Genomic DNA, 21234 nt, shown 5'->3' with positions numbered 1-21234 from the left:
ACTTTAATTGCCCATGTGCCATACCAAAACAGGTACTTAATGGCTCTCTGCTGCATGTGCATTGCCAGAGTTCCACCTTCCCAATGTGCTGTTAATTGGTGCTCTCCCCTCTGTAGGCTCATGTTACTCCCTTCCTCTAGCTCAGAACAAAACAGAATCAAGTAATGTTTGTGCTTTGTCAACCAGCAAGTGAGTAATGCGGTGTTCAAATAATTCAGCTGACTGCATGATGCTTGGGCTTTGGCAAGAGTAGCCGTGCCCAAGGAGGCAGAATAAGCTGTGCTGCACGCTAGTGTCAGCTTGGGTCAAAGAGTAAGAATATGGTTTAGTAAGTCAGTTCACCACCTCTACATGCTGTGGCTGGATAACACAGGCAACATCACTAAAAACAGACAAATGTGCCCTGACAGACCATGGCCACATTTGTCTGTGGACACAGACACTGCTGTTTAACAGCATTTTCTGCCTTTCATCGCATGGAATAGATCATCTTACTTTAAATAAAATACAACGACAATGGTTAATATTAAGAAATTTATGCTTTTTAAATGATATTTAAAGATATGAAGATCAGACTTATCCACAAGTCATGCAGAAGAATAAAACAAAGGCTGTAATAAGTATAACCCCATTCACTGAAGTCAAATACATGATACAAAAGTGGAAGTCCTTTTTCTAGAGGAACATAGGTTGTCATGGGGTAGGGAAAAGACAGACAAGAAAATGTCAGGCACTATGACCACACAAGTGTTAATTTTTTCTGCCAACGTTTGGCTCTGTGCATGAGCTTTCTAGTTGATATTTATGCAAATTTATAAGCAGGACCATGTTACTGGCTAGTACACGGGCTACGTTTTCGTTTTGTATCACTTGCAGAAGCCCATGCACACGATGAAACGCTGAACTGCTTGATAAAAGATCCAGTGTTTATGACAGACATTTAAGAAGCTTCCCAAGCAAGCTGCATATGCATCAGGCCGCACTCATAACCGTTTAGCCCTCCCAATGCTTGCAGCTGGTCTAGTTGTGCATTTTGCCAAGCACAGCACCGAGCACGTCCTTACAAAAAAGGTTACCAGTCAGATGCTTTGCACTGTGTTTGGCAAAACCTACTGTGAGACCAACATTTAAATAAACCACTATAAACCGTGGCAGGGGAGGCAATGCACAGTTGAGTGCAGACTGATGCAGGTACAGTTCAGGCAACTAGTATAGTGTGTCAGCAAAACACTTCAAATAGCAGGCTGGAAAAAAAAAATTCACACTGCGGGCAAAAGCTTAATTCCACACCAAAGACACAAGCTGGACCTCAGCGACAGTGGTAAAACACTTAAAGTTTGTCACTTTTAAGGCCAAACTGATAATCGTTAATAAATATTTTAAATTATAGCAAGTTTTAAAAAAATAACTTAAGCTTAACCCCACAAAACTGGGATAATGTTACCCAACTAGGCATTGGCACTCTGGAAATTCTGCTGAATTAAAAATGATCCAAGCTATTCACATATAATGAATGTTGTTTTGAATAGTAAAAGCACCAATGGTTGCCAGCTCCTAGTGTGTAAACAGTTCTAGTAAAAGTTCAATTATAGCATTCTTAGCAGCACTTCAGATAAGTCTTGTCAGGACTTCCACAAGTTCTAGCCCAGCTTGATGGGCAGATCTCCACCATATTTCCTGATCAGTTTGGTATGGTTATGGTCAACAGACCACTGTTGGGGAAGAAATTTGGGTTGCATATTGTCCAGGAAGTGCTGGCGCCAGCGTTTTTCAAGTTCCATTAAAGACTTCAGTCCTCCTGTTGCAAAGCACTGCACCACTTTTAATCCATGTGGGGTATAAGTTTCATTGCATATCCTGCCAGAAGAAAAACAAAAACAATTAGTTTCTCACCATGCCAGAGCTAGTTCAACAGAAAAAACAAAAGAAACCATCAACTATGGATACATCAAAGTTAAACGCACCCCCCTTCGGTAAAAGTTATATGTGTGCTGAATACAACCATTGACATAAGAGGGCTGACAGTCTGCAGTTTGATGCCCAGTCAGCAGGTTCCATGTAGCCAGGACAACAATGGACTCCTTAGCTGCAAGTAGCTTTGTCGACATGGCTGTGCAAGTCTAAGGGCTCTTTCCGTTTCCGGGTCCGCTCCGTGTGTCTCCGTCGGCTCAGCGGGGATCCCCGCTCAGCTGTCGGCGGATAGGGCGGTCCCCGCACACAGTGCAGGGACCGCCCTGTCTCTGCTCCGCTGTCCCCTATGGGGAACCTGATGCAGACGGACCGTCTGTCCGTCTGCATCAGTTCCGTTCCGCCGAACGGAAGAAAAATAGGGTTTCTTCCGTTCGGAAAAGCGGATCCCGACAGACGTGGACGCTAGCGGATGCTCCATCCGCTAACGGACGCGATCCCATAGGGATGTATTACAAGTCCGTTAACGGACTTGTAATAACGGATGAGCGGAACGGACATGTGAAAGGGGCCTTAGGACTGGATTGACAGCTACAAGTCCTTTGGCAGGTAAACTGCTCTCATATGGTTTGATAGAACACTTTTTGGTCATTACTGTTCATCCCACATGCTCCTGACCAAAGCCCCCTTTCCTTTCTCCCCAAGTAACAGTGCATATAAAAAAAAAAAAAAAAACTGCAGTCAGATGTACTGAACCTACTATTACTTACTATCTGAATGTATGTGCATGCACACGGAGAAAGGCAGCTACAGCAACCGAGATCTGGAGAGTGGGAGGGGAGAGGGCCAGGCAGTAATTATTCCCCCCCCCCCTCTTCCTGGCCCTGCCATCATTGTGGGCAGTGCCAAGTGGATGGCAATTTTAATTGGGAGATTTTTTTCTTGTTTCAACATGCCAGTGCTGGCTGCATCAATGCATTACTGTATTCAGGAGGGAACCTATATACCCACATACAGTGGGATCATGGAGAGAACACAGCCACCCCCAACAGGTAGCTGGATCACAGGAGAAAATATGAAGATCTGGAGGAGACTGAAAGCATTGTACGTTTGGTCACAATATCCGACTAGAATTCTGTTTTTAAAGAGGCAATTTCCAATGGTTGTGAAGGAAATGGTCATTGCTGACCTTTCCAATAGTGCTAGTGCCATTTGAATTACTGGCCAGAAGGGACACATTTCCTGTTGCAGGTTTGACTTGGCTGCCTACCAACTGGCATTCAAGACAATGGCAGCCCTTATTACAGATGTACCTTCCATATAAAAACGTTGTACTTCTAGTGCAGTCCCATTTCACAAAGAATGCCCAATTCTCTAGATTCCACCATTGTCCAAGGCTCAATTTACAGCTATGCATGTTGGATTTTGAGAATTTGTGGTTTAAATTTCTGGCAGATTTAATAAAAAAAATAAAAAAAAAAAGGGGGGGAGGGGGTGTTGATTTGCACAAAAGTTATAGCGTCTACAAAATAGGAGGAGATAAGATTTATGGCATTTTACATTTTTACTAGTACTGTCAATCTGATTTTTATTGGGACTGTAACATTCTGGCAGAAATTTTTGGACCCACTGGCATTTATACAGCAATTAGTGCTATAAAAATGCACCGATTACTGTAAATGTCACTGGCAGGGAAGGGGTCAACACTAGGGGTCAACCGGGTTCCCTAATGTGTGTACTTACTGTAGGGGGAGGGGACCCACTATAGCAATGACAGATCGTGGTTACCAGCTTGTAGAAACACGATCTCTCTCCTCTCAAAACAGGGATGTGTGTAACACATTCCTGTTCTGCCTCTTGTGCCTGCGCCAGTCACGAGCATCAGCACCCCCCCCCCCCCCCCCTGTGCAGTGGGCGAGCCCACTATCCTGCTTAAAAGGGACCAATGTACTAGAGCTGCACGATTCTGGCCAAAATGAGAATCACGATTTTCTTGCTTAGAATGAAGATCACGATTCTCATGGCGTAAAATTTTACATTTATACAAAAAAAATGGGCTAACTTTACTAGCTAGTTTTTTTTTTAATTCATTAAAGTAATTTTTCCCAAAAAATTGCATTTAAAAAGACTGCTGCGCAAATACAGTGCAACATAAAATATTGCAACAACCACCATTTTATTCTCTAGGGTCTACTAAAAAAATATATGTTTGGGGGTTCCAAGTAATTTTCTAGCAAAAAAATAAATAATGATTTTAACTTGAAAAGAGCGGTCAGAAAAAGGTTTGGTGTTTAAGTGGTTAAACTTTCCTAATTTACATACAGAAGTTTATTCCTTTGAAGTGATACAATGTTTAGACTTAAAAACATTCTTTATCAGTGGAAAGTTAAAACTTGGCAGGCTGCCCAGACTGACTTTTGGCTGAGAGCAGACAGGAAATTCTTTGCATACCAAAGTGCAGAGAGGAAATTATTTTCATGTCAAAGATTGCAAAACCCTGTGTCAAGATCGCAACGGGAAAAAGATCGCGATAACGATTCTTGATTAATCGTGCAGCTCTACAATGTACAGCTACGACGGTCCACAGGAACAAGCCGACCTGCCGCAGTATAGATGGAGACTGGTCAGCAAGCGGTTAAATGACAGGGCCTGAGCACAGATTTGATATCCTTTGATATTTAAATCCCATATTGGGCATACGACAAATAACCCACACAATCCTGTGCATTTACAAAAAGTATGACCCCTTATGTTGTGCAATAGCTTGTGGATTAGGTCAAGGTAGACCATCTAATATTTTTCACAAAATCAGATGGTACAGTTATACAGAATTGCTTTTCTATAATGTAAACTGCACACAAGACCTGCCTTAGAACAGCATTGTTTTCATGACATCTGCTCTTACCTGGTCTCCAAATTTGCAGCTTCTTTAAGAGTTTCTTCAGTGACCTCCTCCACACAATAAAAGCCTTTGATCTCAGCTAAGAGTTCCACTTTGCGGTGTTCTGGCAGCCTGGAAGCATTGAGCAAGGCTCGCGCAGCTGAACGCACTTGCCTTCTTGTGGCATCTTCTAGCATGCGAACCCCTTCTTCACAACCTATAGGAGCACAGAATTCCTCTGCCAGTAGTTGTTTCAAGTTGTTGTCATAGTAGTTGGACACTGCATGGCAAGATGTGCAAAGTAGTAACACATCATGAGAGTTATGATCCTTCATCTGAATAGGAAAGTGACGTCTGTACTCGTGCGGCACAATGTTCTTCCTGCACAAAAACAAAGGCATAATTAAAAATGGACTGGTCTGATATATTATCTTTTACCCCATGCTGCAATGTAAAATACTGTAAAGGCTTTAGTTTAACATGACATTTAGGCCAAGTGGCCATGGGCAAGGAGGCAGCCAAGTGTATGCTGGAAGGAAAAGTAATCATTCCAATATCCATAGCAAACTGTCCTTTCAATATATTACTGAGCTAAACAATCCGTTACCGACCCTCCTGTGCCCCTCCAGCCTCAGTAGCCTCTCCGGGGTATGCAGAGGGAAAAACCAGCTGCAATCCCGGAAAAAGGCTGGACATCATGGACAAGGCTGCAGCCGTGGCCTCGCTTAAAACTCCTGCCCGGATGGAGAACTAGTCCGAAGACCCCGACCGACTGCCTGTTACTGCGGCCGATTTTAAAGCGGTCCTGCAGGCAATAACTGCCCTTACTGGCAAGGTGGACCATATACAGACCAATGTGGAGTTTATTAGAAAAGGACTTTGATACATTTTGTGGCAGAATGACTGAGGTGGAGCAAAGGGTCTCTTTAGGCCAAAGGCATGTTACGTGATCATGGGGCTGACATTCATACACTCAAGGCCAGGGTTAAAAAAAAAAAAAAAAAAAAAAAAAAAGCGCTCGAGTCCCGTGCAGAAGACCAAATAAAAAATAAAAAAGTTTGCAACAGAAGAAATAATCGGCGTATTCTGGGACTCCGAGGGGGCTGAAGGCGCAGAGCCCACTGCCTTTGCTGAATGCTTTTTGCCATAGCTACACCCCTCAGCAAGTTTCTCTCCATTCTTTACTGTGGAGAGAGCCCATTGCATACCTGCCACCAGGGGAGCTCCACCCTGCACTTATCTTAAACTTCTTCACTTCCGGGCTAGAGATATGGTGATGAAGGAAGCTAGGGCTCAAGGTGAACTCTGCTTTGAAAAATGCCAAAGCTCCTAATCTTTCCGAACTATTTGCTGGAAACCAAGAAACAGCGTAAATCCCAAGCTGCTGTAAGAGCTAGGCTTTGCTCCAACCATATCAAGTATACTATGCTGTTCCCGGCCAGAATGAGGGTGGAGGACGGAGAATCTGGCTATGCCTCGAACTATCCCCTGAGGCCTCACCGCTGGAGGATGGCCTCAGACCGTGCCCTGCTTCTTCCATCCTGGAGACCCAGGCCCTTGGGTTGACAGCACATGCTCATTACTGTTTAAGTTTGTATCCCCAGGAGACTGCACCCACATCCATTTTTTTTGCTCCGGCTAAATGTGTCATCTAACCGCTGGACTGAATACCGTGCCGCACACGTTTCCCCATTGCAGGTGTGTTCGCCTTTCCTTTGAGTTGGGAACCCAAGCCGCCCCACAGTTGGGGGGGGGGGGGGGGGGGGGGGAGTGGGTCAGGGTTGTTGGGACTGTTTGGTTATGTTTTTTTTATTTCATCATACTTTCCAAAAGCAATGTTTTACTATGTTAGTGAGAAACTTGTATAGCGCTACACATGCCAACTGAATCGCCTCAAGGCGCTTGGTGTCCATTTCCTACTATTTTTTGCCTTCAGAATAGATGGGTTTTGAGTTTTCTGAAGGCCAGATGATTCCCTTCCGATCGGATGCTGGTTGGTAAAGCGTTCCATAGTCGAGGTCCTTGGACTGCGAATCTTCGTTCTCCTTTGGACTTGTATCGGGCCTTAGGTATTTGGAGTAGATTTTGGTTGGTAGATTGGAGGACACGGTTTGGGTTGTGACATTTTAATTTTTCACATAGATATTGGGGTGCACTGTTTTATACACATGCATCAGGCAGAGTGCCTTGAACGCGATTCGATCTTTTACAGGCAGCCAGTGAAGGGACCCGAGGGAGAGATTGATTCCAATGTTTTTTTTCCTGTTACAAGTCGTGCCGCCGTGTTCTGGACAACTTGTAGATGAGCGATTTGGTATTTTGGGAGTCCGAGGTAGAGGGCGTTTGCATAGTCGAGTCTGGAGTTGATTATTGTTCCCACCACGACTGCCAGGTCTTTTGGGATAAAGGGAATGAGTCTACGTAGCAGACGCAGCAGATGGTGGGATCCGCTGTCTACTGAACTTGGTTGTGCATCCATAGTTATGTCAGAGTCAAAAGTGACTACAAGACTTTTGACTTTGGTGCTAGTTTGTCCCAAAATGGGCGGGGGTGTCCATGTTGTCGTGGCAAGTCTTTCTCAGTTGGCGTGAAACAAGAGAAGTTCTGTTTTTGATCCATTGAGTTTAAGGTAACTCTCCGTCATCCAATTCTCGCAGAGTAAGGCATTTCTCTAGTCCGAGATAATGATCTTTTTTATTGCCGATACAGAAATAGAGTTGGGTGTCATCCGCGTAGGAATGGTAGAGTAAATTCTGGTTACTGATGATTTTGAGAAGGGGGCAGAGATAAATATTGAATAGTACGGGCAACAAAGGTGACCCCTGAGGGACTTCGCATGATACCGTGCGTTTTTTCAGAAGTGAAAAGACCTAGTTTCAACAACTGATCGGTTTTCCAAAAAGGAGGAGAACCGATTAGAGCGCCCCTGTCCTCATACATAGAATTAAATCTCATGCTACTGCTGAAGACCTTCTCGCAGACATGCACGGCCTGGAGATCTCTTCCTCTTTTACCAGTGGGTAGGGTGAACTTTGTTAAAATGATTTACCTGACTAAAAGTCCTATACTTTTTTGCACAGCTCCCCGCCAATCCCCCCAGCCTCATTCTATGCCACATTGAATGGTATCATATCCTTTGTGTGGAATGGCAGCCCCCATGTTTAGCCATTTTCACCTTACAACTTCCCATTGCACAAGGTGGTCTGTCCCTACCAGACTTTCAGGTGTATTTTGGGTGGCAGTTTTGTCAACGGTCAGGTGGTGGGTTTCAGCCCAGAGACAACCACGCAGTAACCCTCGAAGCGGAGATTATGGGATCATACTCATCCCTCAGCAATCTGGTGTTCCGGGGGACCGAAATCTCACCCCGGCCTTACAGAACCTATGCGTACAAGAATCTCAGTATGGCGCAGGGTCAGTACACATAGCTCCTCAGGACATACTCGCTAGTCATTTATTGCAAAGACGCTGCACCACCTACTGCATCTTCGTGGCATACGGTTATGAACTCCGTGCTACCACTCTACACTGTTTGCCATATCTACACCATCCTGGTCTATAGCAAGGCCAGTCACTCAATAACAGTCAGAAGACAGGGAAGCACTGACCATCTGATAGGAGGGGAAGCCCCTATTCCTCTGTGCGAATAGCACTATGCTCAGGATTGCAGTAAGAGATGCAGACATTTGTAATGCTACTCTCAACTTCCCCTCTGTGTTCAGGGTTTTCCATGTTGTGAAATATACCAAACAGGGTAGAACTTTGAAGATGCTGAAAACCCCCCCTCTCAGAATAAAGGTCCATACATGGTTGAACAGATAGGCATATAACCGCCCCACCCCCCCCCCCCCCCCACAGCACATACTAGGGGTCTGCCCCTTTAACAAAAAACAAACTGCACACAATTAGTTGTTCCTATACATAACACCCCTGAAGGTGGTGGTTCCCTCCAGAATGCAAGGTCACATGGCAAATAAGGATAATCAATTCGAACTCCAATAAGGGTTATAGCAGGGAAAGATCTGGTCAAGTTTAACCTGTAGACCTTATGTGTAGGAACAACCATTTGTGCTTTTAAAGGGGCTAGACCCCTAGTATGTCCATTGTGGTCGTTACCATGTTTTGGTAATAAAGATTTTCAACAATGTATGTACCTTTATTCTGAGAGGGATCTTCAGCACCTTCATAGTCCCGCCCTGTTTAGTATATTTGACTGTCTATTTAGGGATGTGGCGTTGCCTTTCAGCCACACACTTTCTAAATCTTGTCCTCCATGTTATCCCTTAGGGATATTCATTCCTTCCGGTAGGGTAGTATCCAGTCCACAGGAAAACAGTGTCTGCAAGCACTGCACCTTGCCACCTTAGGGTACTCTGGCACCATCACCATAATCCTGTCTGGAAACATCTGAGAATGCTACCAGTCTTGCAGAACAGAAACTCCCATCTAGAACATTTCTGCGTATAGCTTACACATTTCTTCTGCCTCACTTTGCGGTATTAGCAGAAGAAACTGCACTACCTCCAATGTGCCCACTCAGACTAGTAACATAACACCATTGCCAATACACAAGTAAAGTTTAGAATGACTAATGCCTAGAGCATAAAACGTACAATCACATAACAAAGGCTTCACACTCACCTGATATAAGACTCCCTTTTGCCACATACAACACAAATATTCTCCTTCACCGTCAGATAATAGTCCACATTCGATTCTGGACGACCAGAAGGCTCAAAGCGCAGCCTCACTACAAATGGGTCACTGCTTATCAAATCTAGAATGAAACATGGAGTTATTGAGATCAAAATAAATGTGGTACCAAGACAGCTGGCCTCCACTGCCAACCTCCCAAAAAAAAAAAGTTACCGGGCTGTCAAACCAATCCATGTGTCAGTTTTTGGATTCACCAACATTAAAATTTTTTAGCAGAAGTCCATAATGGCAGTCTACATAAAATCATTTAAATGTTATGTTAGAAAGGCTTCAAAAAGCCAGCACTTACCACCAATTCCTTTATCCAGATACCACTGGGCTTTTTTCCTGTCACAGGTACAGAGAGGCTGACCATCTGGAGCATGCAGAAAACAGTTGTCATACAATGGGGATTTCCTGTAAGCGAAAAGTCACTATGAATGCAAGATCTTGAATAGCTTTGGACAGATTATCTGATAGCTATGACATTTGTGCGTTCAGGGGGGTGGGGGGTCACAGTTGGTCCTTTAAAGTGGGTACCTTGTTTTAAGCGAGACTCCCTGCTTCTTCTCGGACACCTAGGAGACTGTCACCCTAGGTAGCCCGTCCTGCCGACGATCTTCTGGGACACATCACAGGTCCCAGAAGTATGCCTGGCCAATAGAGTGCGGCATGACTTGTGCATGCACGCCCAGCCACGAAGCCATAAGATGTCATGGCCCACAGTTGCTATGACGGCGGAAAGTAGTGAGACTTCAGGTTTCCGCATAGCTGGACAGGCAAGTGTTTATTAAAAGAGCAGCTACACTTTTTGTAGCAGACTTTAAATTACAGCTACCATTTTCCGGACAAGACTAATTAAAATAAGCAAATTCTAACTCTTATTGAAAGAATGTTTGATTTGCTTTGGATGATCTCATAAAGCAGAATCAACGTTCCATTGTTACTGAGTAGGCAGGCTCTTTATCGCAGAGGAGACATGAATGGTCTTTCTGCAATAAAATCCACCTACCTGCCGCCCTCAGTGTCCTCCTGCACAAACAGCTGTGCATGTGCAGCTTAGCCAATGAACCGGCGACCAAGGACACAAATGTCTGGAGGCGGCATCTTCTCCAGGTGGTGGGAGACAGCAAATGGCCCTCCAAATCTGTTCTCTGCTGGGCCATAGTCTGGGTAGGAGGCCAACCTACAGTCTCCTCCAAAACAGTGACAGTGGGGGTATGTCACACCTGTGCGAATTGAACAGGTGTACCCAATAAAGTGGCCGATGAGTATATCTTAACTGGTCTTTGTACCGATCTGAAATCCAATACACACTAGGGCTCAGTCAGGACAGGAAGCGCAATACTAATCTGAATTAGGCTCTGCTGCACCATAGAGCCCTGCTGCACCATAGAGCTAGTAGTCTCCCTTACCACAACACAGAACAGAAGAGGAACCTCTGTGCTGTGGCTCCATTTAGCAGGCAGGGGACCCACTTTGGACCTATACTGGAAGCCATATTCATCTGCCGTGGAGACAAGGTTTGCATCAAACTATACCATCTACATCACAGGAATGTAGATAAAGGAAGTGAGGAACTTCCTAAAGAAAGTGCCCTCGCGTTCACTTTGGTTTAAGAAGCTGTACTATGAACTCTAGGGGACCAGCCACCTTTGGTTTTATTACTTTAGTAGCTGACCAACATTTATCTGTTAACAGCCAGACTGTCATGGCAGGCAGGAAGCCAATACATTTTAGGAAAGGTCAGCAGTTGCAGCCTGCACATCTCTTGGTGCAGGTTTCATGCATCACAAAAGGAATCTACAAAAAAAAAATGAAAAGGTGTACCAGAATCCAAACAAACAATCCCCTACCCACCTCCAATGTTTTGCTAAATAATCAGATTTCACCATCCTGTACCCACTTTAAAGAGAATCCCAATTAAACAGCATTAAGTACCTTACTGAGTATCCCACGCCCAGAGGCTTTTTCTTATTTCTTCGAGGATCTCGGCCTGGGGAATTCTGACTAGATTGTTCAAACAAGACCTCTTTCTTCTGCCTGGTTCCTCCATTAACATCTCCATTTGCAACACCTTTCCCTTTAAATGGAACATCAATGAGACCTTGACATTTACTCAGCAAGGAAGCCCAGGCAGGGGAAGAGCTGAGAGAAAAAAAGTCAAGCAGCTGCAGGAAGAGAGCAACGGACACCTGGGCATCTCTGGCAGCATAAAAAACCTAGAAAAACAAAAGTTGGACATTTAAAAACTTGCAGAACGTGACCTTTGGTGGGAAATTATAAACAAAGTTTAAAGCGATATGAAAAAGGTTAACTTTTACCTAAAATATCTGATACCTGCCTGTTCTGTGCAATGGTTTTGTATACAGCAATCCTGATCCTCATCTCAGTTCCCCCAGCGCTCCTGGCCAACTAAGGAAGTCACTTGGTGGGGTGGGGGGCAGAATGCTAGTGTGCAGGCTCAGAGCAGCATGGTCTCCTTTGTCAGAGTCCAGTGAGGAAAGGGCGCAACAAGATTTATGGAGTTTTCCCATAAATCTCAAATTGTGTCAGCCTTGCCTAGGTCACTTTTAAACTACTGCACCACCCCCTTATTTTAGGAGCAGAGGAGGAAAGTGTTGCAGTTTTCCTGTTGTACACCGACAAAGATGCTCCTCTACAGCAATTGCAGTGAGCAAGCATTGTCTCCCTTCAGACAGGAAGAGTATGATTGCTACAAGAAAACAATTTTTATTTGTTTTCTTGGTTTAAGCCTCTTGTGGAACATACAAGGCGGTTTGGAGAGATATGCATTTCAATAGAATACTCAATTTGGGTTAACATTTTCACAGTATACATGACACTTGGCATATTGTGATTCAACATAAATATCTTTAGCCATTCAGGCAATTTGCATAATGCTAAATAAGTTCTTGAACCCTTCATATGACGCACCTGATCCTGTGTGAATTCATCTGCATCCCAGTTACTGCATCGAAGCTGAAAAGACTTGTCCAAAGGGTAGCATAAAATGGTCTCAGACAGAGATTTAAGGCTTAGGCTGGTCTGAAAAATGTCTCTCCTGCACAGGGGAGGAAAAAAAATAAAGATAAAATTCACCTGACCTTCAGCCAAACAAAAAGAATCTGCATAAAATGAGCGGTTTTATGTAGCAAATTTAGTTTTGTCAAGCCAGTTCCAAGCATTCTACAACCTTGCCAGCATGTCAACCCATTCAGTATGGCTGCAAAACTAAATTAAATAATTCTTACTGCAAGTTACCAGGTCCTTAGGCTAGTCACACAGGTTGTACAACTCTACACCTGTGTTGCTAAAGACTGGCAACTTGCAGCAAGTAAATATTTGTTCTTGGATTTTAGCCTGTGCAGCATATATTGAGGAATGTGCACTGCCAGCTGTTGCATTCCTTCAGCAGCATCTGCAACCGTTTACAATACATGAACAGCGACTGCATCTGAAAGGATGCAGGCACTGTTCGCCTGACAATTTTCAGCAGCAGGGAAAACTGGTGGACTTCTATGGACTGGTAGGATTCCACCAGTCAGAAGAAAGTCAGCATGGCAGTATTTGTAGCTACTGACAAAGTCACACCCAGGTGACATTTGGCATATCTTAGAGCAGTGATGGCGAACCTTGACACGCCAGATGTTTTGTAACTATATTTCCCATGATACTCAACTACACAGAGTGCAAGAGCATCATGGGAAATGTAGTTCCAAAACATTTGGAGTGCCAAGGTTCACCATCACTGTCTTAGAGCCCCACAATATTTCAAAAGCACCTTTCCCCGCCAGCTCTGTCAAGTGAAAGGATGGAGATTTGGGGGTTCTGGCCCCATGAAAACCAAATTAAGGTGAAAGAACTGCCTCTAAGCCACAACATAATACTGTGCAGATGGGAGAAATGGTCAACCCAAGCCATGACACTGGAGCTCAAAACAAAAATTCAGAGACCACATGCTTGACAGGCTCCAGAAGAGAGCCGAGAGAATAATGAGATAAGGACCAACGCGAGGAACCTCCAACTACCTGGACAGGCCGGGTTCACACTGGTCCGACAAACACTCGGACATTGGTAGCTCATATCGCATGACATGTGAAAATCAATGTTTGCCTATGAGAGCCGTCTTAAATGGTCAGACACAAGTCAGTCTGACTTTGAAAATGCTCCCTGTACTACTTTCATCCATCTTTGGTCCTACTTCAGCCCATTGAAGTCAGATCAAAGTAGGACCCTTGCCCTTGCCATCCGACTTTTAAAATCCGACATGTGATTACAGCAGCAGTAAAATAAATTTCTCACTCTGGGATTGATTTGATTGGTCAAAGAACAAGTCAGACTATCACAAAGTCGGATCAAAGTAGTATCCTGTTCATGAAAGTCAGATGCATGTAGGACCAATGTAGGACCGATGTCGCAGAGCAAAGTAGGATGAAAGTTGTACTGCTGTCGTGTAGTATAGTGTGAACCCAGCCTCAGTGATGTGATAATAAGTGCCCAACAGAGCTGCTGCTTTCCTGATTGAATCCACGTTTGCTGTGGTTTCTTCAAAACACACACTATTTGGTGTCTGTGCAAAGCCTTGCCCCCCCCCCCTCCCACTAACCTCACCTGCAACAATTGGACCTGGCACAGGACAGAAGGATGCAACAGGGAGAAAAGCCTACATTTGCTTCAAAGCTTCTGCTGACAAGCACATTCCCAAAGGCCAGAAGAAAAAAAAAAAAAAAAAACCAAGGCTCCAAACGAGGGCTACAGCCAACGGTTATTTTTATAATCAATTAATCGGATAACCTTAAAAAAAAAGTGTGGTGTATAATTAAATATGTAACGTTTAAAATAAAAAAGGCAATTTATTCTTAATTATCCATATGAAGTGGTAAATATAAATAACCAATTATATGGTTTGGGAGCAAAATCTCTAATCCACTCAAGACAGGAGATATACTGTATATCGTATTACATGTTGAAGCTGGTAAATAGACTCAATTTTTTTTTTTTAAAGAAAAATAAAAGTTGTTGATTTTTAGACAGAACTGTAATATATTATGCATGGACTCCCTTGTCATATGCAGGTGCTTGATAAAAGCTCCCTGTGCCTGCCGTCACTTATGCTGTCCATACAAAAAAAAAAAAAAAAAATATTTCCTTTTCTAATCTTTCAATTTTCTAATTGTTAGTGGGGTCAAATTAATGTTCATTTCTGACCACAGTGACGGGAAAAATTTAGAAGGAGCAGAAGAGAAAACATTTTTTCCCCAGACAGTGTATGTGGTTTTCGTTCAGAAATTACATTCATTTTAAAACTGAATGTTAAGAAAGAAATTTTCAAACATTCTTTGATTCAGCCTCCACCTTCTCTGGGTTCAGGTGCTGATCTTCCCTGCACATTCTTTAAAGTGTTTTTTTATTTTATTTTATTTTTAAAACAAAATAGGTTTATACTTACCTGCTCTGTGTAATGGTTTTGCACACAGCAGCCCAGATTCTCCTCTTCTGGTGTCCGTCCAACGCTTCTGGCTCCTCCTGCCTTCAGAAGGCCCCAATAGCAAGCTGCAAAGTATAGTATAGAGTGCCCCTATAGTAAAGGTAAAAAATCTGCCTTTGGAAGAGAGTGCACTTCCTGCCCAGGACTACATGTCCCATGAGACATTGCTCCTTACACATTCACAAGTTCTCAGGCACTTAGACATGTATGGATGGTGAACTGAGCTGTATATGTGCTGCACTGTATGCTGGCCAACTAATGGGCTGGCCGATTAGTCAATTATGAAATTAGTCGGCAACGATTTTCATATTAGATTAGTTGTTGCGGCCCTACTCCAAAACCATCTCCTGCATAATAATGAGTCAAGCTTACTGTACATTTACTGAATAAACCTGAAATTAGCACTTTTAAGCATATGCGACTCTCAAATATAAAAGCACATCCAAAAACTTACAAACATGGAACCCTTACCTCTGTCTCATTGCCAAGTACCGGATATCAACTACTCCTTTCACCGACAGGCCATAATCATTCATCAGTTTGGATGCATCTTCCCTACAACCTACGCCAACCTTCAGCACATCGCCGTCTGCCAGAAGTGTGAGGAGAGTCTTTGGAATGGTGCTGCCAGCACTGACCAATCGGGGCAAGCGAACCAGAACACAGAAGCCACTGTGGGAAGCCATCTGTAGAAGGGAGATGGGATTTGTTCTCCCATCTACAGACACCTGCACAAAAATAGAGATTAAATTAAAAAGTTGCCTGCAATATATAAAAATAAGTGTACAGCTCTATGGAACCATTTCTGGAATACCCAATAAACACTGTCCATAGTCGATCTCCAACTACTAGCTTGATTAATCCATCACAGTCCCAAAATGTCCTCCTAAAGACATGCACTGCTTAAAGCATTTATACGTAGCCCAAGTGTTTTCCTAGTGGATAAGTCAATCCTTTTATAAGATACGAGGCATCTCCTGCACATTGCACTCAATGTAGTTTTTACATCCACAAAAGTTTGGTCTTGCCTGTAAAACACCTTCTGGGACAAAGTGTTCTTGAATCCTTATTGACAAGGTTATGCAGGCCACACACACACACACACACACACTAAAAAAAAAAAAAGTCACAATCCGACTCTTGCCCATGCCTCAAGGCCGGACAGAAAAACCCAGTCTGGAGAAAACCCAAGATATTGCCGACAACATACCCATGAGGACAAAAACTCCCAACACAGGCAATAGCATTTCCAAGTTGCAAAATCTTACTCAAGTAGCCTTAGTGGCCCTCAGAGCATAATTAACCAAATAGACTGCCCTGTCTCTGCAAGCCTAGCTTCAATAGCCAAGGGGCAACAACCTAACAAATAACCCTGGCAGAAATAATGAAGCCCTGCCCACTTGGTGGATGGGGGTTTGCTAGTGTCCAGTCACCTGTGGGTGGCAACAACACCATCATAAGGATTCAAGATTGTGTGTCCAGCGAAGAACACATTTTATACCAAATAAAAAAAGCTCATCATTTGATGAGCAGGTACATGACTCAATAGTAATGACAGAATGGAGTGAGGTCAGAGCAGTGACCACAGAAGCTGGCTATTGCATTAGAGCATTCTGGATTCCAGGGTGTCTGGGCTCTCTGCAGAAAGAAGGCAGTGTGCAGGCAGCAGAATGTGCCTGATATTTAATGTTAATAAGTAGGGTTGTCCCGATACTAGTACCGATGCTGAGCATTTGCGCAAGTACTTCTACTCAAGCAAATGCTCTCGATGCCTTTGCCGATACCGGGGAGAAGTCAGCGAGCAGAGTCAGCAAGCGGAGGAGAGCAGGGCGGCGTCCTCAATCGGGTAAGCTTGCAGGGTGCGACCGCATCAACGACTGGAGCCGTCACATTCGGTGAAGAAAGCGACGCTCCACGTTGCCGGTGTCCTGCTGAAAAAGGTCCCCCGGCAGATAATGCCCCCCCCCCCGTACTGCGCAGGCATAGCACGAACCGCAACGGGGCCGACGGAAATAGACAAAGATAAAGAGCTCAGTCAGCTGAACACGGCCCCGGCACAATGACGACCATATTGTGGCAGACGCTACCGCACGATCCCGATGCTTGTGCTACTCTGCAAGGGGGCCGGTGCATTACCGTTATATCGTCTAAGGGGCAGATAGCTACAGATGAGGCTAAATTTTCAATTGATATGCACAGCTGATAACTTGGCCATGGTTTTAGCGATATACTACAACTCCACACCGATACTGTGATAAATGTATTGTGTTAGTTAAATAGGTCGTGCAAAACCTGGCCATAAACATTAAACAAATGAGGGGACGAATTTGCAAAGACGTGCAATATATTTCCAATACCACTCTCAAGTTATCAGCTCTGCCCATCAATTGAAAAACTCAGCCTCTTCTGTAGCTATCCACGCCCCTTAAATATAACAGTAATGCACCCGCCCCCTTGCAGAGTAGCATGATCATTGTGAGCTTGCGGAAGCATCGGTCACAATATGGTCGTCACTGTGCAGGCATCGTGTTCAGCTGACTCCGAGCTAGTTATATTTGGCTATTTCCGTTGGCCCCGTTGTGGTTCATACTGAGCAAGCGCTGCACAGTACAGGGGGGGCATTATCCACCGGGGGACCCTCATTGGCAGAACACCGGTACACGGTCAGTGTTTGAAAATCTGTGACGCCCATCTTGGTACACCCTGCACTCGGCCACAGTGTGCCAGCAGAGGACATCTTGTTACACCCAGCCCATGTAGTTCGGGCTGGGTGTAATAAAGCTGCTTTATTGAGGCCAAGTGCAGAGTGTACCAAGATGAGCGTTGCAGAGGCAGCACAGAAAAATAAATCCTCTCCTGCCTATAAGTGCCAGCCAACAATCAATGCTCAGTGACATGTTAGTGCCATCCATCAGTGCCCATCCAGCACCACTGCCAGCCACCTATCAGTGCTGCATATCAATGCCACCTAATCTGTATTGTGCTTTGAGAAACGGTCACATGAGGGGGGGGGGGGGGGGGGGAATCGGTACTTGTACTCCATCTTAAAAAAGTGGTATCAGGACAACCCTAGGTCTTCCAACTTTTCAATAGGTTCACTGGCAGATCAGTAATCAAGCCATTACAGTGTTACATACCCACTCACAGTCCATACCAAGTACTGGGAACACATAAAGATCTTTCTCCAGCAGTGGCCAAACAGCTTCCCATTCTTCAGCTTTGGATACTATCTTGATTTCTGCCTGCAGGATCTTCTCCACAGCAGAAGAGCTGGAGACCTCTACTTCTGAAGGATTCTGAAGGTGATCTGAGATTGAGGTTGCATGGCTCAGCACAGCACAAGAGTCTTTGACATCTACACCAACACAACACTGTCTTCTCCGGCGACTGATAAGTTTCCACAGAACGAGACATCCTACTGTAGTACCCACAAGGGAGGCAACGCCAAGAGTTAAACCTATGTGTCTGGGCATTCTGAAAAAGGAAAAAAAAAAAAAACCTTAGTCAAACTTTTTTCTATAGGTTACGTACTGTACATAGAACCATTCAACTTCATGCCCTTAATACCAGGTGTGAAATACCCAATACAGTAAATCTTTTATGGCCCTTACCTTTTCAAAAACAACAAAACCGATTTTCACCAAGACCTTCATGCACAATTTTAAGGCCCAAAGCCCATCTCTTACACCATGCAACAGTGTTGCAAGCTGAGCAACCCCTATGACAGGGTGTTGGAGTTATTCTCCCATTCAGGAACGTCACTCTTGAAGACAATCAAGCCATCCAATCAAGAGCCAAGACAACAGGCAGAGAGTGCGTCTCCGCTGTGGGAACGAACAGGCTCAGGTGAGTAAAACGGGGGGGCTGCTGAGTGAGACGTTTTATCACCTTAATGCATCAAGGTGAAAAGACACAAGGGTTTACAAGCCCTTTAAAGTTCATGTGCACGTAAAGGCAAGCGTACCAATACTTTTGGAAACAATCACACAGGGCCTATTAAATCATAGGCCTGTTGCAGGCTGGGGTTTACTCACACAGGGATGTAAAGGTATTCTGTGCAGGCATACCCACTCTTGTCTATGGAGACACATCTGCTGCACAGAAACGGCCGCTGTCTCCCAATATAACTCCAGTGTGGGTGACATCCCTGAACTCCCCCATCTGCATTCCTAGGACACCATGTGGGTCAGTGCAGCCGCTGTACCCCAATATAACTCTAGAGTGGGTGTAACGTCCCTGAACTCCCCCCCCATCTGCATTGCTAGGACACACTATGTGGGTCAGTGCAGCTGCTGTACTGCAAATATAACTCCTGTGTGTGAGACGTACCTGAACTCACCCCATCTGCATTTCTAGGACACCATGTGGGTCAGTGCACCCGCTGTACCGCAATTTAACTCCAGTGTGGGTGTAATGTCCCCAAACTCACCCCATCTGCATTCCTAGGACAACACGGGGGTCAGTGCAGCCGCTGTACTGCAATATAACTCCAGTGTGTGTGAGACGTACCTGAACTCACCCCATCTGCATTTCTAGGACACCATGTGGGTCAGTGCAGCCGCTGTACTGCAATATAACTCCAGTGTGGGTGTAATGTCCCCAAACTCACCCCATCTGCATTCCTAGGACACACCATGTGGGTCAGTGCAGCCGATGTACCCCAATATAACTGCAGCGTGGGTGATGTCCCTGAACTCGCCCCGTCTGCATTCCTAGGACACCATGTGGGTCAGTGCAGCCGCTGTACCGCAATATAACTCCAGTGTGGGTGTAACATCGCTGAACTCGCCCCATCTGCATTCCTAGGACACTATGGGGGTCAGTGCAGCCGCTGTACCCCAATATAACTCCAGTGTGGGTGATGTCCCTGAACTCGCCCCGTCTGCATTCCTAGGACACACTATGGGGGTCAGCACAGCTGCTGCACCCCAACAGACATGAATAGACTGCTGACATAGAACACCTGTACATGTGGGTGAGGGAGAAGACAGACACACACACACACACACCCATAGGTGACCCATGTATGACCAGGCTGGCCTTATAGGGTTCCAGGAAAACAAACACACAGGGAAAACACTACACAGGACTCGCCATACCTAACAACGTGCGGGAACGAAGAGAATGGTCACGGTAAAGAATGACAACAAAGCGACACTGCCCGCACAGAACTTCCCTCCACAGAGATCACCGGAGTCACACCGCCGTAGAAAAAACACACCTTCCCACCGTTTGTTTAAATCCCCTCTGTCCCCCGAGGTCGCCACCCCTTCATCCGGCGTGCGCCCCATTGGAGAAACCCCTCCCACCTCTGCGTCATCACGCACAGCTTGCTGCGCTCCACCATGGAACGCAAACACTGGGCGCCTGCAGTGCGCGCGTACGCCTCGGGAAACATAAACGAACAGCAGGAACGTAAATTTTCTATAATCGTTTGTGTCCGGTGACTTGAGGGGAACACGAGCCGCACTGCCCACCGCCTAGCTGCTTTTTCCACACGGAAGTCACCACGCTCTAGCTTCTCTGCCACCCTGAATTAATTTTTTTTAACAAAAATCCTAAAAAAAAATGAATATTTTTTTTTTACTTACCAGAAATAGCGTTTGCTATGCGGAAGTCCCTAATCTGCCTCTTAACCACTTAAGGACCGGACCAATATGCTGCTACATGACCCAAGGGGTTTTTACAATTCGGCACTGCGTCGCTTTAACAGACAATTGCGCGGTCGTGCAACGTGGCTCCCAAACAAAATTGGCGTCCTTTTTTCCCCACAAATAGAGCTTTCTTTTGGTGGTATTTGATCACCTCTGCGTTTTTTTTTTGCGCTATAAACAAAAATAGAGCGACAATTTTGAAAAAAATGCAATATTTTTTACTTTTTGCTATAATAAATATCCCCCAAAAACATATATAACATTTTTTTTTTTCCTCGGTTTAGGCCGATACGTATTCTTCTACCTATTTTTGGTAAAAAAAAATCGCAATAAGCGTTTATCGATTGGTTTGCGCAACATTTATAGCGTTTACAAAATAGGGGATAGTTTTATTGCATTTTTATTATTTTTTTTTTTTTTTACTACTAATGGCGGCGATCAGCGATTTTTTTCGTGACTGCGACATTATGGCGGACACTTCGGACAATTTTGACACATTTTTGGGACCATTGTCATTTTCACAGCAATAAATGCATTTAAATTGCATTGTTTATTGTGAAAATGACAGTTGCAGTTTGGGAGTTAACCACAGGGGGCGCTGTAGG

The 21234-nt window shown here is 44.7% G+C and overlaps 1 protein-coding gene across 1 annotated transcript; it reads right to left on the bottom strand.

The window, feature by feature from the left end:
- Positions 1 to 520: 520 nt before the first annotated feature.
- On the bottom strand, positions 521 to 20247 carry EXD2 (exonuclease 3'-5' domain containing 2). Its single transcript, XM_040333684.1, has 9 exons — positions 20075 to 20247; positions 18113 to 18449; positions 15447 to 15703; positions 12422 to 12548; positions 11426 to 11706; positions 9795 to 9901; positions 9431 to 9566; positions 4814 to 5170; positions 521 to 1857 (listed from the first exon to the last, which is right to left on the bottom strand). Exons 2-9 carry the CDS (start codon positions 18446 to 18448, stop codon positions 1641 to 1643), a joined length of 1818 nt encoding a protein of 605 aa, XP_040189618.1. The 5' UTR covers position 18449; positions 20075 to 20247; the 3' UTR covers positions 521 to 1640.
- Positions 20248 to 21234: the final 987 nt, after the last annotated feature.

The sequence above is a fragment of the Rana temporaria genome, chromosome 13, assembly GCF_905171775.1.
Source record: "Rana temporaria chromosome 13, aRanTem1.1, whole genome shotgun sequence".
Taxonomy (NCBI): Eukaryota; Metazoa; Chordata; class Amphibia; order Anura; family Ranidae; genus Rana; species Rana temporaria.
This window is presented reverse-complemented; position numbering and strand designations above follow the sequence as displayed.

Excerpts from the sequence above, each read along its gene's own strand:
- EXD2 (XM_040333684.1), bottom strand. The coding sequence starts at position 18,448 with ATGCCCAGACACATAGGTTTAACTCTTGGCGTTGCCTCCCTTGTGGGT. Across the intron at positions 12,549-15,446 it reads TACTTGGCAATGAGACAGAG|GAGAGACATTTTTCAGACCA; the intron begins GTAAGGGTTCCA and ends TCCCCTGTGCAG. Across the intron at positions 5,171-9,430 it reads AAAAGGGAGTCTTATATCAG|GAAGAACATTGTGCCGCACG; the intron begins GTGAGTGTGAAG and ends GTTTTTGTGCAG.